General features: G+C 50.8%; 12 protein-coding genes across 12 annotated transcripts; 5 read left to right on the forward strand and 7 right to left on the reverse strand.

Annotated features, from left to right (window-relative positions):
- Positions 1–62: 62 nt before the first annotated feature.
- Positions 63–763, forward strand: AUEXF2481DRAFT_619 (uncharacterized protein; the record flags this gene model as incomplete). Its single annotated transcript, XM_013493676.1, has 2 exons — positions 63–128; positions 182–763. The coding sequence occupies 2 exons, from the start codon at positions 63–65 to the stop codon at positions 761–763; spliced, it is 648 nt and encodes a 215-aa protein (XP_013349130.1).
- A 911-nt stretch (positions 764–1674) lies between these two features.
- Positions 1675–2363, forward strand: AUEXF2481DRAFT_61033 (uncharacterized protein; the record flags this gene model as incomplete). Its single annotated transcript, XM_013493777.1, has 2 exons — positions 1675–2096; positions 2162–2363. The coding sequence occupies 2 exons, from the start codon at positions 1675–1677 to the stop codon at positions 2361–2363; spliced, it is 624 nt and encodes a 207-aa protein (XP_013349231.1).
- Positions 2364–3254: 891 nt separating this feature from the next.
- AUEXF2481DRAFT_25009 (uncharacterized protein) lies at positions 3255–4312 on the reverse strand (the record flags this gene model as incomplete). The annotated part of the gene is made up of 3 exons (XM_013493778.1): positions 3255–3500; positions 3567–4210; positions 4240–4312. 3 exons carry the CDS (start codon positions 4310–4312, stop codon positions 3255–3257), a joined length of 963 nt encoding a protein of 320 aa, XP_013349232.1.
- Positions 4313–4515: 203 nt separating this feature from the next.
- Positions 4516–5802, reverse strand: AUEXF2481DRAFT_621 (uncharacterized protein; the record flags this gene model as incomplete). Its single annotated transcript, XM_013493679.1, has 1 exon — positions 4516–5802. One exon carries the CDS (start codon positions 5800–5802, stop codon positions 4516–4518), a length of 1287 nt encoding a protein of 428 aa, XP_013349133.1.
- A 1321-nt stretch (positions 5803–7123) lies between these two features.
- AUEXF2481DRAFT_622 (uncharacterized protein) lies at positions 7124–8140 on the reverse strand (the record flags this gene model as incomplete). Its single annotated transcript, XM_013493680.1, has 1 exon — positions 7124–8140. The coding sequence occupies one exon, from the start codon at positions 8138–8140 to the stop codon at positions 7124–7126; it is 1017 nt and encodes a 338-aa protein (XP_013349134.1).
- Positions 8141–10515: 2375 nt separating this feature from the next.
- Positions 10516–12259, forward strand: AUEXF2481DRAFT_623 (uncharacterized protein; the record flags this gene model as incomplete). Its single annotated transcript, XM_013493682.1, has 2 exons — positions 10516–11432; positions 11482–12259. The coding sequence occupies 2 exons, from the start codon at positions 10516–10518 to the stop codon at positions 12257–12259; spliced, it is 1695 nt and encodes a 564-aa protein (XP_013349136.1).
- A 189-nt stretch (positions 12260–12448) lies between these two features.
- On the reverse strand, positions 12449–13614 carry AUEXF2481DRAFT_25013 (uncharacterized protein; the record flags this gene model as incomplete). The annotated part of the gene is made up of 3 exons (XM_013493781.1): positions 12449–13202; positions 13243–13424; positions 13486–13614. The coding sequence occupies 3 exons, from the start codon at positions 13612–13614 to the stop codon at positions 12449–12451; spliced, it is 1065 nt and encodes a 354-aa protein (XP_013349235.1).
- A 693-nt stretch (positions 13615–14307) lies between these two features.
- Positions 14308–17413, reverse strand: AUEXF2481DRAFT_25014 (uncharacterized protein; the record flags this gene model as incomplete). The annotated part of the gene is made up of 2 exons (XM_013493782.1): positions 14308–16728; positions 16781–17413. The coding sequence occupies 2 exons, from the start codon at positions 17411–17413 to the stop codon at positions 14308–14310; spliced, it is 3054 nt and encodes a 1017-aa protein (XP_013349236.1).
- A 1138-nt stretch (positions 17414–18551) lies between these two features.
- Positions 18552–21024, forward strand: AUEXF2481DRAFT_25015 (uncharacterized protein; the record flags this gene model as incomplete). Its single annotated transcript, XM_013493783.1, has 2 exons — positions 18552–18786; positions 18839–21024. 2 exons carry the CDS (start codon positions 18552–18554, stop codon positions 21022–21024), a joined length of 2421 nt encoding a protein of 806 aa, XP_013349237.1.
- A 934-nt stretch (positions 21025–21958) lies between these two features.
- AUEXF2481DRAFT_154664 (uncharacterized protein) lies at positions 21959–23191 on the forward strand. The gene has a single exon (XM_013493785.1). It carries the CDS (start codon positions 22396–22398, stop codon positions 22984–22986), a length of 591 nt encoding a protein of 196 aa, XP_013349239.1. The 5' UTR covers positions 21959–22395; the 3' UTR covers positions 22987–23191.
- A 253-nt stretch (positions 23192–23444) lies between these two features.
- On the reverse strand, positions 23445–24421 carry AUEXF2481DRAFT_628 (uncharacterized protein; the record flags this gene model as incomplete). The annotated part of the gene is made up of 2 exons (XM_013493685.1): positions 23445–23715; positions 23808–24421. 2 exons carry the CDS (start codon positions 24419–24421, stop codon positions 23445–23447), a joined length of 885 nt encoding a protein of 294 aa, XP_013349139.1.
- An 822-nt stretch (positions 24422–25243) lies between these two features.
- Positions 25244–26285, reverse strand: AUEXF2481DRAFT_629 (uncharacterized protein; the record flags this gene model as incomplete). Its single annotated transcript, XM_013493686.1, has 2 exons — positions 25244–26201; positions 26251–26285. The coding sequence occupies 2 exons, from the start codon at positions 26283–26285 to the stop codon at positions 25244–25246; spliced, it is 993 nt and encodes a 330-aa protein (XP_013349140.1).
- Positions 26286–26302: the final 17 nt, after the last annotated feature.

Consider the following 26302-nt stretch of genomic DNA (forward strand, 5'->3'; position numbering starts at 1 on the left):
GCACTTGTGCATACAGCGACTGCCTTCTGACCAGAACATCCAACCACAAACACATCACCGTCATGAATAGACTCTTTGGAGGAAGGAACACGGGCCCCAAGCCCACTCTCAACGATGCCATCGGCAATGTCGGTCGCTCCCACATGCACAGCTCATGTTCGTCATACTGACTAGCCGACAGATGCAAACGCGTGTTGACACCATCGACGTAAACATCGCAAAGATCAACGGCGAATTGACCACGTATCAACAGAAGCTGGCCCGTATGCGCGATGGCCCTGGCAAGAACGCTATCCGTCAGCGCGCAAAGGCCTGCCTGGAACGCCGTCGCATGTACGAGAGCCAGAAGGACCAACTCATGAGCCAGCAATGGAATATGGAACAAGCGACAATGATGCAAGACAACCTGCGCAACACCATGACCACCGTCGACGCCATGAAGACCACTACAAAAGAACTCAAGAAGCAATACGGCAAGATTGATATCGACAAGATCGACAAGCTGCAAGACGAGATGGCAGACCTCATGGACATTGGCAACGAGATTCAGGAAAGCATCAGCCGTAGCTACGATGTGCCTGAGGATGTTGACGAGGCCGAGTTGGATGCCGAGCTAGAGGCTCTGGGCGAGGAAGTCGATCTTGGAGAGGGTTTATACGAGGGTGCTGACTCTGTGCCTGCTTTCATGATGGACCAGAGTGCGCCTCCACAGTTCATCGACGAACCTCCGGAGAACAACAAGGTCAAGGAAGCCGCTGGCTAAGTCTGCCTTAGTCAAGCTCTGCTCCTTCTGTCTTATGAATTACGACACCACACCGGATACCCAATATCAACTTTTGACCCGTACAAACACATTGTTCACTTTTGCCGCAGATTGCACTCGTCTACTCGCCAAACTGGGCCTTCAGCCATATAAGCACCTTCTTCTGCCGATTTCAGAATGTCCCATGAGAAGTCCGAGGTCGGCAAGTGCATCTCTTCTCGTAGTCCTAACCCTTCACAAGTTGCCTTTATTCTTTCCTGGCTCTTCTTATCTGAGTGCTGCCCCGATTGTTGATACGGGCGTAGTCTGCTCTTTACTAGATTATCTCGCTTGGCTTCCAACGGACTACTCCTGGCTATCAACGACTATGTTGTCTTTAACCTCCAAGGATGTGCAGATCATTACTTGGACATCGCTTGGGGTTGAGGTGCGACAGCGAATCAGACTGGGTAAAGAGCCAACGCTGCTTGATTGATCGACCGACCTGCAGCCTTGGCAGTCGAGATACCCCTCGGAAATCTTTTGTATAACAACATGCAGGTCCACGGAGCTGACCGCTTGTTGACTAAGGTTTCATACTTGCTTCCATGCAGCACTCGAATGGGAAGGTCGCAGCTGGGTTTCACAGTTGCGATTTTCCACGTGGTGATAACGGTTGGGCTATCTTGATCATGCCTTCCTGCACCAGACCACTTGGACATATCGTAGGCGACCGCCGAGTATCAGGAGCACAGTTCTCTCGGATGAATAGTCAAGTCGTATGGAAGAATGATAGTAAGTTCGAGTTACACAAGCTTCCCGCAGTAGCTATATAAGTCCCACGTTTTTCCTTGCAAGAATCCTTTCGCACTCATTCCAATTCTACCACCATCTCCCAACTCGCTATCACGTCCAATCCAAGTGTTTCTACCATGGTCTCTCAATCCACCCTCCTCCTCGCAGGGACCGCAAGTCTCGCTCTTGCAGCACCCATCGAACGCCGCGGCAACCTCCCCACCCCAATCTCAGCAGCAACAGCAATCCAATACTTGTCCTCCATTCCCGTTGCCGCCGAGTCCAACTCTCCCGCCTACGACCGCGACCTCTTCAAACACTGGATAACCATCAGTGGCGCCTGCAACACCCGCGAAACAGTGCTCAAACGCGATGGCAGTAATGTCGTAACCTCTTCTGCATGTGCCGCGACATCAGGCTCTTGGTATTCCGATTACGATGGCAAGACTTGGTCGGCGGCTGCGGATGTGGATATTGATCATTTGGTCCCATTGAAGGAGGCGTGGGTTTCTGGAGCCAAGGACTGGACTAATGAGAGGAGGCAGCAGTTTGCTAATGAGTGAGTCTTTCTTCTTTCTTCGTCTATGCCTCCGCTTGTGGAATTAGTGTTAATTGTTTGCACAGTCTTACTCGTCCTCAGTTGTTGGCTGTTACCGATAGTCTCAATCAGGCCAAAGGTGATCAGGATTTGGCAGAGTGGTTGCCTCCATTGGTGTCTTATCAATGCGAGTATGTGCGTGCTTGGGTGCAGGTCAAGTCTTACTATGGCTTGAGCATGGACAGTGCAGAGAAGGCTGCAGCAAGCAAGGTGCTCACTGGCTGTTAGAGCAAGATCGTGTCATGTTATCAGGACCGCGAAGTACAAGAGTAGACATGAAAAGTATCCTTTCTTTCTTGACATGATGGATTGCAGTGAGGCGATCTTACACTTGTGAACCATAGAAAAGACGTCTGGAAGAAACCCGACATGATCCTCGTCGGTATCAGCAGTTATGCGACTCTCAGATATGCTCAATCATCGCAGCGATAACTTCGATACCATAGCCTCCAATGACATTTTCCGCGATAGCTGCATTCTTAGAATCGTCATCGAAAGCAGAGCGGACGACATCTGGAGCCTTTGCCGTGTGAAGATCTTCCCACCATTGAAGATACGGATTACATCTGAACATGCTTCGTCGTTATAAAGCACTTCACAAACATGGGCACCACAGGTAGACATGTTGAAGTAATGCAGTGGTATGTGTGAATCGTGCTAGCTGCCTACGAGAAGCCACGGTCGAGAGATAAGGATAGCCGTAATTCTCAAGAGTATTAGATGTGATGTTTCCACGATTCTGCGGGCATCATCAACCTCTTCGAAGAGGCAGCAAGTAAACCATGTGGTTTGACAGAAACCTATATCATGTTTCCCCTTCACTCACCAGTCGACAGACCAGTAAAAGCAATGGGGCGAGAGAGGAGATTAGGGAATTGCGGGAAAGAAAGTAGGATGAAAGAAAGAAGAACGATCGCGAAGAGATGGAGGTACTTATAGAAAAGAGCAAAGAGGCTGCTTACATAAGTACAGGCGACGGAGTCCGAGTAATCTAGGCTGCCGTCTCAAAGACATCATTATTTACTCAATCTCGCTCGTGGCCAGCGGGATGGACGTCACAAGAAAGATCTCTCTCATATTGCCTAATTGGATTCCTGGTTTGGCAAGCATGTCGAATTCCTACACGCTCAATCCGTCATCACTCCAATGATGTAGTTCCTGAGCCCCGATTCCACCAGTGTATATAGGACCTTCATCGAATATCGATATATGTTCTTCAAATTCTTCTTCCAACTCGCCATCCGATAGACCGTTATCCGTCAGATCCTCACTCGTCAGGTACCCGGGATTACGGCGTTTGACAGGAGGCCACCATTTGTTTATCTTTCGATACAATAGTTTGTCTTCGCTTCGTGTCTCCTGATCCTGAAGACTCGTGTATCAGATGTCTATGAGAAAGGCAGGTTGATGTTTGATACAATACAGTGTAACTGTTGCGATCAAGGTGAAGTCGTGAGACACAGAGGGGTCACACTCCCAGTCAGCCAATTCGTTCATTTGAAAGAACGCGTTCACGGCTTCGACCATTTTGACCAGTCGGCTGGCTTCGTCACCTTTGCGCCCATCGCCCGGACAGGTTTCCTCCATCAATAGTCGAAACCTTTCGGCGACTGCCACTTGGAACGTCTTAATTTGATATTCGCCGCCGATCAGGTACATCTGAAAGCAAAAGTCCATTTTCTTAAGCAGGACATCAGATTCCTCGCCATTCGCCTCTGCCGTGATAGTGACGTGAAGCTCCTGGAACCCGTAAATGTGTTTGATCATGGAGTGTACAACGCTCTTGGAATAGCCTTCGATTGCATAACGACGAGAGACGGTGCTATCCCAGCTGCCTGCGAATGCTGCACGGAACACTTCTGAAGCCTTCTCCAACAGAGTCTTGTGAGCCGAGACTTGTTCGTCTTCAAAGGTCAAGACGATATCAGGGACCAGAGGTTGCGGATTGTTGTATAGCTCGCGAGAAGTTGCACCGCGAATGGAGTCGTTGCAAGAAAATACATCGCGAGTAGGATCGTTTAAGAATGATGTAGGGAGTAGTGTAGTCAAAATTATGGGTGGAGCGGGAAGCGCATCTTGATTGCGAAAGCTACGATGGTCTTACTCCTTCCAAATTGGGAGCCACTCTTTGCAGAAGGGTCGACTTTGTCATGTTCTCCACGATCTAGAAAGCCCATTCGAAGCTGCTTGCCGGCACTCGCTGTCGATCCGGCGAACCTCTATGGTATTGATCGCCACTGCATCTTAGAGATGTTGCAGGGGAAGTTACTCTCTCAAGCAGGGGTGCGAATGTCCTGGCCGGCAGTCTGGCAATTTGTGCTCCGGTGTACATGCCTCATGGTCGAGTTTGTTGCTCATTTGCTTGGACTTCCATTCTCTTTCAACCATCGACCGTAATAGCAGTCTTCGGTCTGTTCTTATTCAGACCTTCGAGTAGCATACAAGCCTTGCAGATAGCCTGCGAAGACATGTATCCACAACGCTCGCACTTTCCAAGTGTCTGCTTTGAAGCTGCTGGTGGTGTAGGTCCCTTTGTTTTCCTCGGTCGTAGTGGTACGGTGGTCTGCTTCTTGCTCGGGAGCTTGATCTCTGTCTCTGCACCGTCCTCCTCAGCCTTGTCATTTTCCTGTAGCTCTTTCTCCATGTCTCCCATCTCGCCTCCTGTACCTCTTCCATTCCCACTGCCGCAACCACCATTGCCGTCATCTTCCTCATCTGGACGCATGCTGACGGTTCCGGGTTGAGGTTGCGCTTGACTGGAGCCACATGCTCCTTTGCAGCGACCGTCGGCGTCTGGTACTAGCATGGCCATATCGATGCCGCTTCGTACGACATCCAAGATGCTCTCCGGTCGTATACGTTCGAGGTTTTTGATAAGTGTGCGTGCACTTCCGCGGAAGGCTTCTGGCGAATAGAGACATTCGGTCGAGAAGTAGTCGAGCTTGTTGTGATGGGCGTATAGTACAATCTCTTTCTCGTAGGCGTACATGAGCGGCTTGGAACGCTTGACGTTGGTGATTGCGACTTCTCCGTTCTCGGCCGCTGCTTCTGGCTCGGTGCTGCCAGCCTTGTTATCGGTAACGATGCTGGTAGATCTGCTCAGTCGTGGCAGGTCACCACGCAGCAGGTTCATGAGCACTGTCTCTGCCACATCATCTGCGTTGTGCCCGGTGACGACGTGCTTGACTCCCAGCTGAGCGGCTCCTCTGTCCAGTGCCTGTCTTCGGAAAACACCGCAGTATGTGCAGTTTCCCTTCTTGCCAATCTGTGCCACCACCTGATCCATGCTCCAGCCGTAAAGCTCTTCATAGCTGACAATCTTCAGTGGTAGCTGGAGGAAGTCGGCATTGCGTCTGACGGCATCCAAACTGTGATCGCGGTATCCTTTGATTCCTTCGTCCACCGACAGCAAGATCAGATCGAGTCCCCATTTTTGCCTCTCATTCAGCGTCTTGAGCACTGCAGCCAACACGCATGAATCTTTTCCTCCACTGGCACCGATGGCCACACGTTCTCCAGGGTAGAAAAGATTCGTTGATTCGACCGCCTCGGCGACTTCTTTCTCAAAGACGGCGGTGAAACAGGTGGCGCATAGTCTATCGTGGTTCTTTGGTCGGAGAATCTGTGCTCGCTTCTCGTTGCACGCGCAGCACAATCTTGAGGCCATGTTTGTGTTGGAATGTGGCGGAATGGACAAAGTCGTGAAGCCGAGAATTATTTGTTCTAGAAGGATTCCGCTTGTTCAGTTCCGAGATCAGGTCTCCTCAAGCGTTTCGATGTGTTGTGTCCAGTTCTCGGTCAGGCGAAATTATCATAGGCAGTCAACATCAGAGAATGTATTCTTAAATCTCGGCTGGTCTATTCGTTCGGCCGGCGAACTGGTCGTGGCAAAGAACATTGCTCATCTTCAACTGAGATGCGAATCTCCAAAAAAGCAGGGTCCGCCGGGAGCCTCGCCAAGCCTAGAACCATCTCGTGCATTTCATTTCTTGCAGCCGTCTGGAAACATGGTGATCAAGACATCTTACCAGAGGATCAGTTGCTGCATACTATGGAATGTGTTCTTTCTTCCCATCGTCAACCCTCCTTCTCGCTCAGCTCCGATATCAATCTGATCGTCCTGTCACCGGAAGTCTAAATGTCGCAACCGATGGTTACGCGGGCACCACGGAGACGGCGAGCCCGCACACAGCGTTGACAAGGAATCCTTCAGCTCCTCTATCTCTCTATGTGCCAATCTCCGTTGAACAACACTCCAATGATCAACAGGTACAACTATCAGAATTCCGAACGTGCTTGCAGCCAGAGTCGAGTCAGCAACAAAGGACCACTTCGGCCGAGTTCAAGTTACTCTTCATTGTCCAGCGCCATGATAATTCCACCAATATATCATGACAACTCTGTCTCTCCTGCTTTCGCTTGCGTCGCTTGCGAATCAGGGAGAATATTGCTTATTATCCCTGTCTCGGTATGTGTTGCTGTGTAGCTTTGATATTGTGACAATTTCCGAGTCGATGGCAGTTGCGTGATACGGTTTCTCGAGAACCGGCTTATAAAACCGTTGCTCGGTTCTCCTGGGAAGGGGCCAGCCAGCCACCTGTAAACTATCAACCAACCCCCTGCATGGCAACTGGTACCTGTTGATCCTTTGCGGTCCATCATCTTAACACGAATTGGAGGAGATTGAGCTGAGCGACTGTGTGTGTGTGAGAATGCGAGCTCTATTGCGAGTCGGTTGATTAGTGTGCTACCTAAGTACTATCTATTGTATGCACCATGTCGTAAAGTCGTACTGAACAGTGTGTTGACACTGACACTGATGCTTGATGCTTTCCTGCCCAAATGATCTTGCTGTCTTCCCAGAGACGCTCTCGCAATGCGATGTTGAATGGTATCCTGCACAAGAAAAGAAAAATAATGAACGGCTGACAATGCCTCGAACCAGCAAAGCTTGTCTTGGAACTTCCTTCTACTCATACCACAACACCCTAGTGAGTGGTGGAGAGAAACCTTGAGAAAATGTTGTTTGATCTGTGCTTCTTGGCTGAGGGTTGTTCGTAGTGATCAAGAGTGAGCTTGGGTTGTTGGATCTCAACCATCGAAGGGTAGTCGCTGTTGTATCTCTGAATTCTTACAGGCACATCTTCATATGTCGCGTCCATCGATGAAATGATGGAGTTGGGAGAGTCGACGGAAGAGGCAGAGACAACAGACTGAGTACGGCTAGGAGGTGAGAGAGAAGGCATGCGAGACGATCTGCGAGAGCTTGCAAGACTCATAGGTGTGTCGCAAAGGTTGTGACGAAGGTCGGTACGAGAGGTCCTGTGCATGTGTTCTGCAGTAATCGAAAGGTGACGCTGTTGTTGTTGCATCATCTCCTCGCGAAGCTGAGCACGCTTTGCCTTCTCGGCCTGGCGGGTCTGCCAAAGTCTGATGGGAGCAAGGAAAGGTTCGAGGTGGAAGTAAAGATCGTTCTCGCGAACGATAAGATCCCAATTGAGAAGGTTCAAAAGTTGCTTCTCCATAAGGTTGACCTCGATGAGGTTGAAGCCAAAGCCCTCATATCCCTTGACAGCAGTGTAGCGAGCCCAGTGCTTGTTCTTGGGAGAGGAATCATTGAGAGACTTGGCAGCAAGAATAAGAGCAGCGAGGAAGATGCGGTGAGTTGTGCAACGCATGCCCTTAGCAACAGGAGGAAGACGTTCTTGCAGACGACCGAGGTACACAAGGGTAGTCATGAGAGTGGGGACTTGAACTGAAGATCTGTCGACGAGAGATTGAATGAATTGCTCGACAGAGGGAAGAGCAGGTTCCTGGGTGAGGTTGAAGCCTTCCTCAGTAGGGGTGATTGGCGGTGTAGGAGGGAGATCCTTGTTGTGGATGGGAGTATTATCGCAACGGATGACCTGAGAGGCCTTGAGCGCCAAGTAGGATACCATGTCCTTGGAAACAGGTTGGTAGATGAAGTGATTGAGAGCTTCAGCATTCTGCTCAGAAGTGGCCATGGTGTGAGACATTTTGAGAGAACGAAGATAGCTTGAAAAAGTTGACAAAGATGGCAAAAAGATCGAACAAGAGAGAGCAAGAGTCGGCGATATTCGCAAATATCAACTTCCTGACAATAGCTTAGACCAGAATGGTGTTGACAATGCTGAGGTTGACAATAGAAGAATAGCAAAACTGAGGATGTAGATAGTGAAGCTTATTCGAATTACTGCCGGAGATTGTCGAATAAGAGCGTATTGTTGGATGAATCCCAAGGTTTAGAGTATTATTAGATTGATTGAAGATGCAGAAAGATGGTATGAGAAGAAAGTCGAAGTGGTAGGAAGGCGGTTTTTCTTTATGTATAGCTTCCTGGAACAGGGAATTAAGACTTTCCGCCAGCGGACAGTTCGAATTGAGGCAGGGCCGTTAGAGAAAACGGGGGGCAGTAGGAGTAAACGTTGTGATAGTCGAGCCGCGTTGTTGCTGGTTCGATCGAGAAGCACCAAGAAAAGTAAGACAGCGTGTAGACGTTGGGATTAAACGTGCGTGACGAAGGGCAAAGAGAGAAGTGATTGTTCAAGGGCTGGCTAGCACGCCGTTGGTTGTATTGGGCGACTGAAATGAGAAGATAGGCCATCGTGACCACTGGCAGCGAGGCAGATACTTATTTCCCCCTAACAGATGTACGCGGCAACGCAAGGCAAGCATGGCCATAGACACGAGGCCGTTTTTGGCAGCAGGTTTGAGAATGCAGGCGGTTGGACGTGAGGTGGGCGTGTACGAACGCGCTCAGGCATGTAAAAATGTCGAAAGTCGCGACTTGCTGGTCACAGTCATACAGCAAGTTTCCAGGCCCCTACGGCCACGCGCTGTCTCAGACAATCTACGAGAAGCATCAGAAGTTGCAATCCGTTTCAAAATGCTTGCTCGTAACGTCTGCCGCCCAAAGGTCTTGTTGGAGAAAGGAACATAAGAATCCAATAGGGTAGGCGCCATGGTGGGGCACCTTCCCCTTTGCAGCCGCCCGGCCAGACTGCCGAGCCCTACAGGACTGTGTCTCTTCTCAAGTCCCTTCAGAATAGAGGCCGAGGCCACTCCCATCTTGGACGTCAAAGACATCATTGACACCCAGAACTGACTTCGATTACTGTTTTCGGTGTGGAGGATATCGTGGCTGGGAACCCTGCCACCTATCGCATTTATCTCAACGTGCGATATGGTATTCTTGGCAGTAGAATCGCTAAGTGGTGACGCTTTCGAGCTGCTCGCTCACACTGGCAACTCGTGGAATGTTCAATCCGGGCTCAGCCACCGTGGATTGCAACGGCATACTCCGCCAAGCGCCTTCTCCTGCACCCACGATGTTATGTGGAGAGAGTCTACTCCTATAATAGTCTCCGAAGGGGGGTTCGCAACTTGCAGGAGGAGATTTGTGAGACTCCTCGGCCGCTAAACTTCAGGAGAGCGGCAAGCGCAGATATGATCACCCTGAACAGTACCCGCTCTGCCATAACTACTGCCAAACATGATCGATCCTACAACCCACTCAAACTCGCAATTACGTTGGTGCTTCGGAAGGCTGTTCATGGGGATATCCTGCATGATCCATCAGAAGACGGCGTTCCAGCAGGCGCTGGATGGGTGGTGTTACAACAGTAATAGCATCTATGACTACAGCGAAGGATGATCGAGTCGCTTCGCATGTGACAGGCTCAGTGTTGTTGTACAATGAGGGAAAGAGGGTTGCATTCCCACTTAACAAACATTTGTCCACAAGGTCTGTTTGCGGCACCACGAAAATCAAGCGTCGGCGAAGAGATGGCTTGCGCACGCAGCCAAGTACGATGAATGAACCACCGTCTCTTTCTTCTTCTCTCAAAGAACAAATGGGAGCGCTAAATCATGAATTGAGTCTACCCCTCACGGTGATGACGAACCGTTTTCTTGTCCTTAGCAATTTTTCGATGAAGAGTACGCCTTGTCAGGGCAAGAGTTCGGAGACATTCGGGTGCACGAACGACTGACCTGGATCAAGGTGTCTAGGAGTCAGAGGCCATGAGAAGCTCGCGCCGAGTTCAGACCTTTTCATCGACCACTTCAACGTAGCTCTGTGCAGTGAGAGGCGCTCCCTAGTAAAAAGTCGTTCGTGTCTGGCGAAGACTCTTTGCTCCGGCTCCTTCCGTGTGACTCGATGATTTACTACCATGATGGCCGAGGTCGTGAGGTCAGCGCACGACAACCTGACTCCCATCACGTCGCTTAGAACATCAGCAGTCTTCAATTTCTTCTGGTCCAATACATTAGAGTAATCATTGCCGCTATTCTTGCTCCTTTCGCGCACATATAATAAGACTTCGCCTCTGATCAAGAACACGCGACACTCACAATCACAATGAATCGACCATCGCACGAGGACGACGGCTGGGACCATCCGGACTGGAACCAAAATCCACCTGCCCTGGCCGGAGACTTGACTACCAGGAATGATCTGAACGGCGTCGTCAATTCTAGACGCAACCGCGACCGGAGAACTGATGACGATGACTTGAATCGAATACATCTGGAACCCTACGAACTCACCGAAGTGAATGAGAAAGGCAAGAGTTTGCCTCGGGTTACGGAGGACCCGTACCCTGGCCCTAGTGGCCACCATCCGGAGCGCTCTTCGTCGATATCGACGTCGCGCTCCGCCGAGATGCCTGTTTCCGGTGGCAGGCAGCTCGGTAATCGCATCATTTCTGTCTTGGGCAAGTACGCAAAGTTCGTCGGCCCTGGCGTCATGATCTCAGTCGCCTATATTGATCCTGGAAACTACTCTACTGCTGTTGCAGCTGGCTCAACTTTCCGCTTCAGGCTTCTGTTCATGGTCTTCTTGTCCAACATTTTTGCCATCTACTTGCAGTGCTTGTGTGTCAAGCTCGGCTCAGTGACTGGCATGAACTTGGCCGAGATGATCAGAGCTCATTGTCCCCGATGGCTCAATTGGATCCTCTATCTTTTCGGCGAGGCAGCCATCATCTGCACTGATATTGCAGAGGTGATCGGTACTGCTATTGCTTTGAACCTTCTTTTCCATATTCCGTTGGTAGCTGGCTGTGCCATTTCCATCGTGGACGTTCTTGTAATTCTACTTTTCTATAATCCAAGTGGCTCCGTCCGGGGAGTCAGAATTTTCGAGGGCTTCGTCGCTTTGCTGGTCATCGGTGTTGTGGTCTGCTTTTGTTACCAACTTTCTGTGATCACGAACACATCTGTAGGCGATGTCTTCCGTGGATACCTTCCTTCTTCCGCTCTTGTTAAATCCAAAGGGTATGTCTTTTCGGCCACACGTCATGAGAATCTTGCTGACATATTGCAGTCTTTACCAATCATGTGGTATTCTAGGAGCTACAGTTATGCCCCACTCTCTGTATCTGGGTTCAGGCATTGTGCAGCCACGTCTCAAGGAATACGACATTCAACACGACAATCTCCCAGCTACTTCCGACGACGATGACGAACCGGTTAAGTACCGTCCGAGTCTCGCAGCGGTCCGCTCATGCATGAAATACTCCATCGTCGAGCTCTCATCTTCGCTGTTCATCTTTGCACTGTTCGTCAACAGCGCTATCTTGATCGTGGCTGGAGCATCACTCTATAACACCGATGCTGCCAGTGCCGACCTCTTCGGCATTCATAAGCTTCTGGCACATCAACTCGCTCCTGTAGCAGGAACAATCTTCGCTCTCGCGCTCCTACTCTCTGGTATCTCAGCCGGTATCGTCTGCACTATTGCAGGACAGATGATCTGCGAGGGCCAGTTGTCATGGGCCGTGAAGCCTTGGGTACGCCGCTTGATGACACGCTCGATCTCCATCACACCCTCTATCATCATTGCTGGCGCTGTGGGACAAAAGGGTCTTTCTGCTGCGCTCGATGGCTCACAGGTCGCTCTCAGTGTCATCTTGCCTTTTGTCAGTGCCCCTCTGATCTACTTCACCTGCCGTCAAAGGTACATGACCATGGCTGCTAGCAATGGCGACTTGATCAGTATGCGTAACCATTGGCTTACTGCTATCGTTGCCGTCTTCATTTGGGTCGTTATCGTCGTCATGAACGTCGCGCTCTTGGTATTGTTAGGCTTGGGTGTAGATTGAGCTAGACAGTGAAGTTCCTCTGGACTCGTTAGCAATATATACACAGTTTTGTTTTTCGCTTCTGTAGTTGGAACGGCTCTTGCAAATTATATCTAGCTTATTGGCCACCCGTCAATACACATGTTTCATCATCCAACTTTTCCGAACTCTAACCAAAGATTCCCTATCATACATAATGCTATATGATTTCTAGAGTTTGGCCTTCACAGCTTCCCAGTCCTTGACTCTCTGATGAGCTTTCTTCTCCAACTCTTCATCCTGCTTAGCAACCTTCTCCTTATACTCCACCTCCTCATCAGGCGCATCCAAAAACGCCACGGTCTCCCTCCACATCTCCCTCTTCAACAAGCCATAAACCCCCTTATCTGTCTTCTCCACCAACTTCAACTCATCCACAAACGCAACAACTTCATCCAAGCCACCCACACCATCTATGATACCTGCTTCAAGTGCTTCTAGGGCTTTGAAGCGTTTACCTTCGAGGACAAGAGTGCGGTAGGTTTGGGGTGATGTCTTTTGACGGAATATGGAGGACATTGCGGCCTTGAGGGGCACGCCGAGTTCGACTTCGTTGAGGCAGATGTAGCCGCGATGGGGGTTCATGATGCGATAGTCGTGCATCATTGCTGTCATTAAGGCTCCAGCGAAGCCGTGGCCATTGATCAGAGCGATGGTTGGCATTGGATAGCTGTTTTCATAAGTCAGCTTTGATGTGTCGATGCAGTTTTCAAAGTTGCAACGATCTGGTGTGCTTGTTGGCAGGGCAGGGTGTCCCTGTCTTCCAGCCTCGTATTGACAACAGTGACCACGGACATGTTTGTGACATCTCCACTGTCTTCGAGACCTCATGGAGTCAGTCTCCACACTACTGGGAAGATATGCTAGAAGAGCCAGGCCAAGACATTGGTCACGTCTGCCTTTTTGACACAACCCATGCAATCGCCTCACAAGAGCGAAGGTCAACACACAGCAGAAGAACTTACGTCAGCAACCTCTTCCACAGTGCAAACAGAGAATCCTTAGTAAATGTCGGGTTCGAATTCGCATGTTCCAGATCCAATCCATTGCTATAGAATTTGCTGATGCCAGAAGTCGTGATCACAACGCCATGAGGATACTTGAGCGCCAGAATATCCAGAGCAGTGTGTACGGCATTGCAGAATGACTGTATAGCTCAAAACGTCAGTTTTCAAGTTGTGGAGATAGAGAGAAGGGCATGAGCTTACAGTGGTGAGTCGATTGTCTGGTGCAGAGTTCCACATGAGCATGTAGACTCGCTCGCCCAATCGGGTGACGACGACTTTGCCGTCGCTGCCGATGGGCACTTCGAAGAGTCTGCCTGATTTGTAACCCATAATGTTCTTGTTCGGTTATAATCGAATATAGGTGTAGAAATTGATAGAAGTGGTTGTTGCTAATGACCGGAGCGAGGTGGAAGGCTTCACATGCCACTTGCCATCGTACCTCGGCTGTCATGATCCAGGCGTCTTGGTCATCGAACCTCTGGATCGAAAAAGAGCCAAGAACACAACGAGAAATAGTTGGCGATGTTCAGTCATCACGGACTGCAAGTTATGTACTGTCGAAATGAGATGTTATACCACTTGTATGAAAAACCAGACGCAATACCACGCGATGCCCGCCAGCGAAATCATGAAAAAGCACAAGGGAAAATGAAAGCAATGCAGAAAACAGAGACTAAAAGGTAGATAACAGCAAATATAGAAAAAACAACACGCCATTGCTATATCATCTCTGGCCCATGCTAACCTTCAGATGTAAGAAAAAGAGAGAGGAAAATAAAGTCATCCCGGTCATAAAGCCATCATAATCTTGCGTCCGTCAACCCTTCCACCTGTGCGAAATAAGACAGAGGGAAGGACGAAGAAAAGCAGCAAAGGTATAGAAAGTAGATGCGAGAAATAATCAGCCTGGAAAATGCACCGAACTCCTTGGTGCACCGATTGGCAATGAACGCCGATGTGCCCTTTGTAACACCGGAAATGCGGCGTCGCTTGTTGGATAAGATGGTATATGTTGTGTTGCGATCATTGGCAGAAGAGCTCGATCTCTCCCATGCCGCCGACGGTTTCGCCGCGCTGTTCACGCCAGGTTTCGAAAGCTGACTGCACATCGTCATCACTCTGAATGCTGACATAGTCATCCTCGTCGAGGTACTTGAGCTTGACCTGGTTTGGCGTGCGATCACTCAGGCTGATGTTGGTGCTGCGCGACAGCTTGGCATCAATGCGGTCTCTAAGAGAATGGTATGTGATGTTCAAAGGCACAACCAGCGTCAAGACAGTGCTGCTAGCGTGCACCTTGATCTTCAGTTGTGTAGGTGGCAAGCCAGAGTCTGATGTAGATGACAGAGGAGGTGATATAGGAGAGTCGTAGCCGCCGTAGGGTCCTGGAGTAGATGAGTTGGTACGAGTGTTGACGTATGTCAATCCAGGATTGACTCTCAGAGCAGGTGGGCCATCATAAGGGTAAGGTACGTCTGCGTTTGAGCGAGTTGAAGACCTTTCGCGCTGGTGCGGTGATTGCACAGGAGGATGGGCCAGACTGGGAGAGTTGCTTTGACTCCTGGGAACGGAACTGCTTACAGAATACTGAGCAGGGAAAGGCGGCACGGGCACGTCAGGTACTGGCGGTCTCGATCCAGCCGCAGCTCTGCGCTGGATTTGGTTGATGTCTGGGCTGCTCGCAGATCGATTTCTCGAGGGTGGAACCTGTTGAGAGCTGTGCATGCCGACCAAGCTAGGTCTAGGTCCAGACGTACGCTGGCTGGCCGCATAGCTTGTCGAAGCCACACTGTTCTCACGTGAAGCAGTGCGGGTCATGGCTGGTGCGGTGTAGCGGGCTTGGTTGTCTTGGAACTGGTTCGGGAAGTAGGACATGCCTGATGAGCCACTGGTTCTCTGTGAAGGCAAAGGTGTCTCGACTGGCGAAAAGTACGAGTCGTGTTCCATCGAGGGCGATTGTGCATAGGGCAACTGTTGAGTCCTCAGGCTCAATGAAGGATGATTGCCGCTCGAGTTCACTGGGAGTCGAGGCGGAGGCATGCGACCTCCTAGACTCATCGGAGGACCGCTCTCACCAGTGGTGGATCTTGAGCGAAGACTTGTGGTTGATGCATTTCTGCTACTCATTGTAGACGACTCGAACGAAGAATGTGGAGCATACGCAGGGAAGGGCGATTGAGGAACGACTGTGCCTTCTTCATCATCATCATCGGCCTCCTTGTAAGGGTTTACCAGATCTTCCTGGTTCTGCTGAATGTAGGTGAAGTCGGTGGTCGAGGTTCCTCCAGATGGCCTGTGAGAGGCTGTGGTACTGTCGCTACGTCTTGCAAGATCGTTGCAAACAGCCTTTTGCTCCAGCAGCTTCGCGTACCACTTACCCATGGTATCCTCGGTAGGGAAGCGGACGACAAAGTTTTCGATACCCGGATCGCCCTTCCAGAAGATCTGGCAAGTGTAGGAGCCGGGCTTTGATGCCTTGACCACATCTGTCACATTCTGCATGAAGATTCTACCCTTGAGCTGCATCTTCGGTCTGCCCTTCTTGTCGACCATTGAACGCGTAGACATCTTGTTCTTTGGTTTGTTGCGGTCGATATCCTTGCAACAGAGAAGAATCGATTCGAAGAAGTAAACGTGGTACTCCCGTTCTTGGTCTTTTCCTGGTGCGCTGTCGCTCTTCACAACAGTGTAACTGCCGAAGAGGAGAAGGCCACCGAAGCCAGTAACGCGATGACCCTTCCAATCTTCAACACGACTCTTGAGATCTTCCAAGGCTTCGAGCTTGTCCTCGTTCTCGATGGCTGTGTTTGTGCGAGTTAGGACGGTGGTGGCGCATTCCTTGCCCTTGAAAAGATCAGCTTTAATGTCCTCACTGTACTCGCCCTTTTGATACAAGGAATCCAGCAACAGAGGGTACTTTGACAATCTTTGAAAAGGCTTCATCAGGAAGCCATAGAGGGTGGGAGGAGATTCGACAAGCTGGCGCATGTCGATTGGACCACCGGCTTCCTTGAGCTTAGCAAACTCTCTCATGACAACCTCTTCACACAGCTTCTGGTTGGCGATGTAGGGTTCGTACACCATGAAGCCTTCATTGGCTTGAATGAAGATCTTTCCCCAGTTCTGTTCGTCTTCTGCTATGGCGTTCGTTTGCTCGACCTTGATGAGAAAGCGGCGTTGGAAGTTGAGTAGAGCATCGAGATTGTGAAAGATCTGATGGCTCACGTCGCCAGAAACAACACCCTTGCTCTCGCAGAGTTGTTTGAAAGCTTGAAGGAGTTCGAGATGTTGGACATAGGTTCTTTCAGTGGTGACCAGTTCTTCTACTATGTGCTGGCGCTGACTGCGTTTACCTGAATGAGCGGCGATCTGATCCGGGCGTAGGTCTTCAATGATTCCTTGTTGCACCATGATGTCAAGCAACCTTGAAACCATTCTTACGACCTGAAAGGAGTTAGAGATAGAAAGGGAAGAGACGGAACGAGAGGGTACTTACCTTGACAAATCCACCAATGTCGTCTTGGTAGAGATCGTAGAGAATAAAACAGTCCTCCACTGAGAAATTGAGACCGTTGATGCAACCGCGCAGGAAACTTGAAGTGAGGGCCTTTCCCTGTTTGGCAGCGCTGATCTTCGAGACGTCGATCTCAACGGGTTGGTCTGGTCGGAGGATGTTATATAGAGAGACAAGGGGATGGCCAAGTTGGAAAGTTTTCCAGATCAGTTGGACAACATCGAGATCGTCAGTGTTTTGTTGCTCTGTTTCTGCAAAGTAGTCGTCGAAGCCGGGAACGGCCAAGAGGCGTTGGCGTAAGGTGATGCACATCTGGAACAGCGAGGCATCCTTGTCGGCGACCTTGTTCATGACATTTCCGGACGGCTCGACGTTTCCTTGGATGGCAGAAGGAGCGGGGGAGAGGGACGGCGTCGGCGGCATAGGGAACAGAGTTGATGTGGATGTGCCTTGAGTTGTGTCCGAGTTCCTGGAGAGGACCGATTGGATCGAGTGCGATGAGTTTGTGTGGTTCTGGGACTGCACCAGAGGGGAAGTTGCGGAAGGCATTTTGTTGTAGAGAGCCTGGGGCGCGGTATGTGTTCGGGTCATGGAAGCATGAGAGGCGACCTGCATGATTGGGGGTAGGTGCCGATGGCGCGCGCAGCCGTGGTATATGACGGCAAGCACACGCGGGCGTAGTTGTCGAGGGTAGATTCAGGTTTGGGCGTGGTGCCAGCGCAGAAGCGGTCGTTCCAAGTTCACGGAAGCAGCGCGTGCGGATCGCGGTCGGAAGGTGCGAAAGTCGCGGTGCAGATGCGAAGATCTACTGAAGCATGTGTGAAGAAGCCGGCCTCTTCCTCAGGTGACGCTCCTTCCTTCCTTGAACTGCAGCAAGTTGCAAGTTGCAAGTTGGACGAGGAGAGTGAGTGATTGCGGCGGTGGGGCCCGTGTGGAAAGCCACTTTCTGGCCGGGGCTTGTTGTATATGCGTTTAGGACGAGTGAAGGAGCGACTACGACTACGGCGGCAGCGGGCACACGACTCTTTCCCGGTGCTTTGGTCTGGAGAATCTTCACTACGGCGGCGACGACGACTTGGGATTCTTGAGTGAACAATGAAAGACAGACGGACAGACACTTGCTCTCACAAGGAAACAGCGAGCACGGCGGGCGGACCCTGCTCTTTCCTCTGCCTCAAAGCCCCGGCTCTTTCCTTTGTGAAACGCGCTTGGGCACCTTCTGCCAGCCCTCATCCACATTTACCCAAGTATGCACTGATACAAGTCCGTCCCTGTTACAAGAGCTGCCGTCTGCATCGTGACTGTTGCGGCGCTGCCTCGACGATTTGCCACTCTTCCCACCTTGTTCTTGTGACTCCGTGACTCGCTGACTGCTGCTGTTGTTGTTCGCCTTTCACCGCCTTGAAATAAACCAAAGCCGCAAGGTCAAAGAGGCTCCTGCGGCGATCACGCGAGGGCCACCCTCTTCTCCTCGCTTTCGCTCGCCAAAGCAATCCGAGAGTGACGATCACCGTCCCGCCCGCCCACCGGACTGACTCTTGTCCGCCAAAAGCGCCGTCGTCGAAGCAAACTTTGTTGATTGGCCCACGGGGTCTGACTCTGTTTCGAAGTCTTGATGCGAATGTTCTGACACAGCTGCCACCCGTCGTAGACTTCGATCGCGACTCCCGCCCCGACATTTAGCCTGTCCTTGTTTACCAACCCTGGTGTCTTGCCTTGGTTGCCCAAACACTCGTGCGAGCAGACGCCTGACATGGCTCAAGAGGAAATGAAGGTCGACGAGGGCTACTCAGGAGGCTCCGAGGAAACGAGAAGTCTGTCCGACAGCGACTCTACCATGCACATCGATCCCGTCGACGGTCATGTTTCAAAGTCATCCACACCCACGCTCGAGTCGATGCTTTCGGACGTACTGAGCCTGCCCCCCGACCAGAGAGCCGCTTTCATCTCCTCCCTGTTGCGAATAATACCAGAGTCGGAGCGATATGGTATCTGCATAACTTGCTGCCATCTGTATATCACCCTGCTAACAGCATCCAGACACGGCTTATGCAGCTCTACGATCGCTGCGCACTTCCTCCGTCGCATCCATAGTCGAGCGCCTCAACCCCCTCCTTCATCTCGACCCAGTAGCTATCCTACCACCCGAAATTACCTCGCAAATCTTCCTTCATCTCTCACCCTCCGATCTGCTCCGCTGCTCAACCGCCTCCCGACTCTGGCGCGAACGTGTTTTAGACAGCACGTTATGGAGAACATTCTACGCCAGGGAAGGATGGATGCCAGATGTCTCCGAAGTACGAAGTGGTGAAGCTGCCGAAGCCAGACGCCGCCTAGCTCTCTCGCGTAGCAACTCTCAAAAGCCTCCTAGAAGGAAGCCTGACGGTGAACTCGAGAGAAGCGGCAGCATTAAGAGGACAAAAGAGACAATAGATGGATGGAATGAACAGCACGGTGTATTGGAAGCTGATGATGATGCTGCTCTGCAGGAATCAGAAGACAGTGCCGCTTCGTTGTCTGCCATGAGCCTTGCCTCTGAGGCCGACTACCTCGACATCTCTCCCAGTACTACTGACCTCTCCTCAAGTATGCTTCCTCCGTTATCTCCGCCACTGTATAATACGTATTCTTCATCTCCACGCATCAACTGGCTACATCTGTACAAGCAACGACGACGTTTGGAAGAGAACTGGAACAAGGGACGCTACAAGACATTTCAGCTGCCGCATCCGGACCATCCAGAGGAAGCTCACGATGAGTGTGTCTACACTATTCAGCACTCGCGTGACTGGCTGGTCAGTGGCAGTCGCGACAAAACCATCGCTATCTGGGATCTGGAAACTCAAAGACGTGTGAGGACCCTCTCCGGTGCTCACGAGGCATCCGTATTGTGTTTGCAGTTCGATGAGCGCCCAGCGCAGGACATTGTGGTATCTGGTGGAAGTGACTCGTTTGTAGTCATCTGGCGCTTCTCGACTGGTCGCATTATTCGCAAGATGGACGAAGCACATACCGAGTCCGTACTTAACCTGCGATTTGATGATGACTTGCTCATAACTTGTTCTAAAGACAAGACTATCAAGATCTGGAATCGCAGAGAAGTCTTCGCGGACAGCAACGTCGTTCCTGCAGTCGCAAGGCGCCAACTTGAGATGGAGAATCCGATGAACCCTATCAAGGAGTACACACTACTGCTCGAACTTCTAGGCCACAATGCAGCAGTCAACGCAATCCAAATGCATAAAGGACAGATTGTCTCTGCCTCCGGTGATCGCACCATTAAAGCATGGGACATCAATACTGGCACATGCACAAGAACTTTCACCGGCCATACTAAAGGCATTGCTTGTGTGCAGTACGATGGCCGCCGAATCGTAAGTGGTAGCAGCGACAACACTGTCCGCATCTTCGACGCAGCTACATCCGCAGAGGTTGCCTGTCTCCCCGGACACAGTAATCTGGTTCGTACCGTGCAAGCTCGCTTTGGCGATACGAGTGTCTCATCCGAAGAACTCGAGGCCGATGCACGTGCCGTCGATGAAAGATTCCACGACGCTCGCATGAATGGTCTGAACCCGGACCAGAACAGAGCGCGTGGTCAACGGAACGCTGGCTCTAGCAATCCTACCGAAGTATGTGCAGTTGGCGCGAAGATCCCGCCAGGAGGAGGCGGCAACGCTTGGAGTCGTATTGTATCTGGATCCTATGACGAGACGGTCATCATTTGGAAGAAGGACTCTGATGGAAAATGGGTTCCAAGCAGAAGACTACGACAAGATGAGATTCTCCAGACTAGGAGAAGATCTCGCATCCAGCCTATAGTAGCGGCTGCAGCTCCTCAGCAAGGTGCACCGGAGCAGACCCAACACAATACAGGAGGACAGGATGCGATTGCACTGGCAGGCCAGTCTTCTGCTTCGCACGCAAGGCCACAATTTCCACCTGCCTCTCCTCCATCTCCACAGGTTCCACAGCATGTACAGAACCACGCTGGGCCGGCTGGTCCACCAGCTACTCATCATCACCATCACGGCCATCATGGAGCTGGACATCATGGTCGTCTTGCAGGCCGTCACCGAGACGACAGCAATCGTGTCTTCAAGCTGCAATTTGACAGCCGCCGTATCGTGTGTTGTTCGCAGAACAGGGTCATTGTCGGCTGGGACTTCGCTGCCGGCGACATTGACCTTGAACAGGCGAGCCGCTTCTTTGGGGAGACTGATTGATTGATGGCAGTCGTGCCGAGCTCAAGTTGGACCTGATTGATCTGCTTCTCAACTCACTTCTTTGTGGTCTTCGATACTACTTGGACACAATCTCCAGCGGACAGTGTGTTACAAGGTTACCATGCTCTTGGTGAGCATTTTATATGAGGACATGACTGATTTTAGCGTACCGCATGAATCGATACCTCACCTCTCTGGTACTGAAAGTGTCCATAACATATGCTCGTAGATGTGATTGGTGACCCTGACCCGCTTGATGCTCGTACGAAAGTCGGCGGGATCGAATGCAAACATCACCTGATTCTCTCGGATGAAGATTGGCTTGATTATCCTTGCACGCGTGATGAATATAAAGCTATGCCAGAGTCACAACCCGACGCACTCCACAATCACCCACCTTTTCCAATGCGACCCCGCCATCCCCCACGCGCCTCGAGCTGTCTGGCGGTTAGGCCAGCTGCAATGCACAGTGTGCGTTGTTACCAGAGCTTCGGTTAAGCAGTCAGTGCTAGGCATCGGAGGCGCAGATCTACTCGGATAGCCCAGGAAAAAAACACAGTCTCAACTCTTCAGAGACACCGCGGTCAGCAGAAAAAGGTAGGACAAGCGGCGGAGAAGGCTGCGAAGCGCTGGTTGAGATGCAAGTCGTCAGGAGCGAGTGACTCGGGCTGCAGGTCGGAGTGCTTACGGCACACCGATAAGAGAATTGAGCACGATGGCCATCCGAGACATTTCCTAGGAGGGCGCGACATATCGTCATTTGACTAAAGTTTGCCCAGCAAAGGGCCGGCAACGGTATTCGTCGGTGCGTCGGAGTGTGTGGATGTGTGGCAGCTTCCCAACAGCTCACAAGCCGAGAGGAGAGCCTTTGACCTTTTCAGTATTTGATAAAAGCCAGGACATCTACTTTTGACTCACGGCAACCGCTCGTCCATACTCGAGTGCCTTTTCTCATCGATAGCGAAACAATAGCCATTTCTTCCGAGGGAAAAACACGCACTTTGCATCACCATGGCAGAACACACCGGTCCTAAGGGTACGTGAGTCAAAAGCTATCAGACCTGCTCTCCCGTCATCGGCCCAATTTCTTTGTCCTTCCTTCCTCACATCCAAACACCATGCGGTCCATTGTCCAATCTGCCGTGCGAGCCTCTCGCTCAAGCAGAGCATTGCGTGCATTCAAGCCCACACCCAATCGCTTCTTCCACTCATCACCACGCTCGCTGTGTAAAGATGCACACGAGGATGATGACTACCGTACTTTTACCCGCGCGACTCTCGACACCGATGCATCTTCAATGCTGACCACATGATCCAACAGGCGGCTTTGCCCACACCCTCGCCGAGCGCGTTGAGCAATGGAGCTCCAGCATGGTCCAGACCGATCCCGAGTTCTTCCCCAAGTCAGCAAAGGGCCAGTCACCCAAGATTCTCTGGATCGGATGTGCCGACTCACGTATCCCCGAATCCACCATCCTCGGCCTGAAGCCCGGCGAGGTCTTTGTCCACCGCAACATTGCCAACATCATCACACCCACCGACATCAACTCGCTGTCCGTCATTGAGTTCGCCGTTGCACACCTCAAGGTCGAGCACATTCTCGTCTGCGGCCACACCAGCTGCGGTGGTGTCAACGCCGCTCTCGGAAACACCAGACTTGGTCTGCTGGACATTTGGCTGCAGCCCATGCGCCAGCTGAGAATGGAGCACACGGATGAGCTGGAGAAGATGGACACTCAGGGTGACAAGACTCTCAGACTGAGTCAGTACAACATTTTGCGCAGTCTTGAGGTCTTGAGAATGAACCCTACCGTTATCGACGCCATGAAGGAGCGTAACCTGGAGCTTCACGGTGTCATTTACCACGTTGAGAACGGCAAGCTCGAGGTTGTCGAGTCTTCCGAGGACGAGCACAAGTTGAAGAAGCGTCTTGCTGCTTTCACTACCCAGCAGGCAGCATAAGTGCTATTCACAAGAGTTTGGACACCATTTTAGTTGTGTGGAGTAATTCGGAGTAGACTTTTGGAATCCAGTATGGAGTATCACGATCAGTACGGTACTGGAAGGGGGAGGAAAGACTATTGGTGATATAGTTGGATGCGTTAGAACAATGCTGTGTGATACACATAATCAATCGACTTGCAAAACCATGCATACCAAGCGAACGTGATAAGACGGTGACTCCACTGGTACTTTATGAAGCCTCATATGCTTGCATTGATTTCCATTGCTGATAAAAGTTTTTGTAGTCTGAAGACTCGCATATGCACAATGCTGATATAAAGACCCTGTAGAGCATGTATAGGACGAGTCAAACGGTGAAAAGAACGACAATCTTATCACATTGCTCAATCACCTCCAATTCAACATCCAACATCTTCCAACTTTTCCCCTTCCCCCTGTGCCTCTCCCTCTCTCTCTCAAGCCTTGCCAGCACAACCCATGGCATCAATCCAACCCTCACACTGCTTCTGAATCAAATCCGTGCTGGTCTCTAGCAACTCTGTCAATGGCACTTCGCCAGTCTTTTCTGCCGTGTATGCAAAGTAGTCTGACAGAACCATCTTGTTGACATTTACACGGGTGACTCCTCTTTCGATGCATTTGTTTAGAATGGAAGGGATGAATTCGTTTGTACCGTGGAGAACGATTTGGACGCGATTGTCGACTTTTTGCTGGATAGCTTCGAGACTAATGAGAGATGGCTTGAAATTAGCGACAAGATTGCAAACAAGAAAAAAAGAAAGAAAAAAGGGAAAGAGGGAGAGGGAGCAAAAGCATACCGATCATAGTCCAAATGAATATTCTCCACACCGTGATAATCACCATGCACATTTCCAAATGCAGGGGCCAAGAAATCAATCCCCGTGGCGATGAAATCGTCTACTTCTTCTGCTGTGGTCATCATACCTTCTAGCTCTGCGGTGTCTTGAACGCCATCTTCTCCTCCTTCAATACGTCCTGGCTCTGCTTCTGTAGCGATGCCATAGCTATGACAAAGTTTCACAAGTTCAGTCGTCTTTGCCAAATTCTCTTCTTTCTCGTAGTGGGACATGTCTACCATGATACTGTCGAACATGGGCGTGCCATCGTGTTTCTTCATCGCGGCGGCCTTTTTGATGACTTCAGGGTCCTGGGCATGATCCATGTGAAGTGTAACGGGTACAGAAGCAGCAGCACAAGCTTCAGCAGCTGCGGAAACAAAAGATGGAGAGTAGTGAAGTGCCCAAGGGAAGAGCAGGATTTGGAGAGGTGCCTTTTTGGATTCGGCGGCGCGGATGGCGCCGATGATGGTCTCGAGGTTGTAGGATACTACGCCGAGGACACCGTATTTCCCTTTTGCTGCTGCGTTTAGCATGCGGACGGCAGGGTTGTTGGTCAGTTTCTGGAGGGCCATGGTTGCGGTGTTGTTGTTTCTTGAGGTTGACAGGTATGGTGTGGTGGTTCCTAGTATGCTGAAGGACCTATTTCTCTTGATGGTTCAGGAAAGAGTAGATGGCCAGACCAGAAGTAAAATGTTGCTCTGCTCGTTGAGAGGGATGCTCGAGTATATAAACGAGGTCATTGCCCCGCTACGTACCCCACCGGTCTTCTCCCCGGTTGCCGCAACCCGCGTTGTCCACCTTGGGACTTCCGAATCATTTTGCCGAGAAGCAAAATGTGGATGCATCTTCCTTGAAGTGGTTATTGGTGATTTTGCCGAGAGAATCTTCGATTCGATCGTAGACCGATCTCGGTAATTGGATGATGAATGTGTACTCTCGTGTATATATAGGTGATCTAGTGGGAATGCTACTGATAATCCAACTTTGAAGCAGAGAGCCGTCTCGCTATGACTGTGATAGGATGGAGAAGGAGCAAGAAATATGATGTCCAAGAAGAAAATACTTTTTCATGCGTAGCTTCGTTGAATATTGACAGCGAGGCATTAATCATTATTGAGCAGACGTCGAGCAATCAAGCCGAGCTTGTTGCAAGCACGTATTTCAAATGGCGTGTGTTGCAGGTTATTGGCCCAGAGGCACGGTGTGTGGACTGAGAGTACTGAGAGGTCTGCTAGTGCGCAGCAAGAGCTAGTACGTGATCTCAAGAGGCCACTTGTGTCGGCTTGTACGTCAAATGCTTCGAGGCGCGTTTGATGCTCGAGTACTGATGGTGCTCAGTTGAGCGTCGCAGCCATGATCTGCTTGAATTTTCCAGGTTTTGACAATGCTTTGCCCTACTGAGCATGTCCATTCGTGGAATGCTCAACTTCGATGTATTTTGCGCATGCGAAGTAGCCTTTGTTCTCAACCACGCCTCGGTTCTTCACAACAGCGGTATATTTGATGACCCACTGAGGGATGACCTGGCCATCCATCTTGGGACCATTCTCTTGTCGCTTCCTCTTCTCACCAATTTTCTCTGAGACTTGTGAGAGGACACCAGCGGCTCCGTAATCCAGAAGTCCTCTGATTGTACCACGGGGCATGATGTTGACAGAGTCATTGTTGACCAGCAGCTCGATATTCTTGCTCTTTGCCAGGCTAGATAGAGGCTGAGGTACGCTGCAGCAGTCGCGCAGGCTGATCTGATTGACTGCAGGCTTGACACTCGCCTTTTCGAGGAAGGGTTGCAATCGGTTTGCGCCAAACTCTGAAACACCAAGTCTTCGTACCATACCATCAGTGTGAAGCTTCTCGACCAGCTTCCAGGTCTCCAGCTGGTTGTCTACAGGCTCGGGAGAAGATTCCTTTGCTCCTCTGCTTTTGATCTTGTCTGGACAACACTCGCTCTCCTCGTCAAAGTAGACACCGGGGAACGAGACAATCAGGAGATCGACGTTGGGCATGTGCAACTCCTCTTTCACCAGATCAATGGCTTGACGCAGATGTTCTTCTCTTGCAGAAGTGTCTTCATCGGACAAGAAGAAGACCTTTGCAGTGATGTCGTATTGTTCCCTCTCTTCGTGTAGAGAGCTGTGAGTGAAGTCGAGGCGTGGGATGAAAACAGTCTTGCCGTCGTCGGAGTACGAGATCCAATCAGCTTGCTGAGCGGTGCCATTCTGTTTGCCGTCCTTCTCTTGAGAATGTTCCTTGGCCTCCTGCCTTGCCCCCTCGAAGTTGTCGCGTAGACTCCAGGTAAGTTCAGTATGGGAATTGTCGGCGGCACCCACGCCTTGCTGAAGCATGGTATTGCTGGAAGATATGAGCATGAGACTACATGATGTGGTGTGTTGCACATTACCCAGTAGACAAAACAATAGTATCTGCCGCCGTCATGGTGGTTGAGGTGGATT

The sequence above is a fragment of the Aureobasidium subglaciale genome, assembly GCF_000721755.1.
Source record: "Aureobasidium subglaciale EXF-2481 unplaced genomic scaffold scaffold_0, whole genome shotgun sequence".
Classification (NCBI taxonomy): Eukaryota; Fungi; Ascomycota; class Dothideomycetes; order Dothideales; family Saccotheciaceae; genus Aureobasidium; species Aureobasidium subglaciale.

What these genes read in the sequence shown, in the direction of transcription:
- AUEXF2481DRAFT_154664 (XM_013493785.1), top strand. Translation starts at nt 22,396, where the DNA reads ATGGTCCAGACCGATCCCGAGTTCTTCCCCAAGTCAGCAAAGGGCCAG.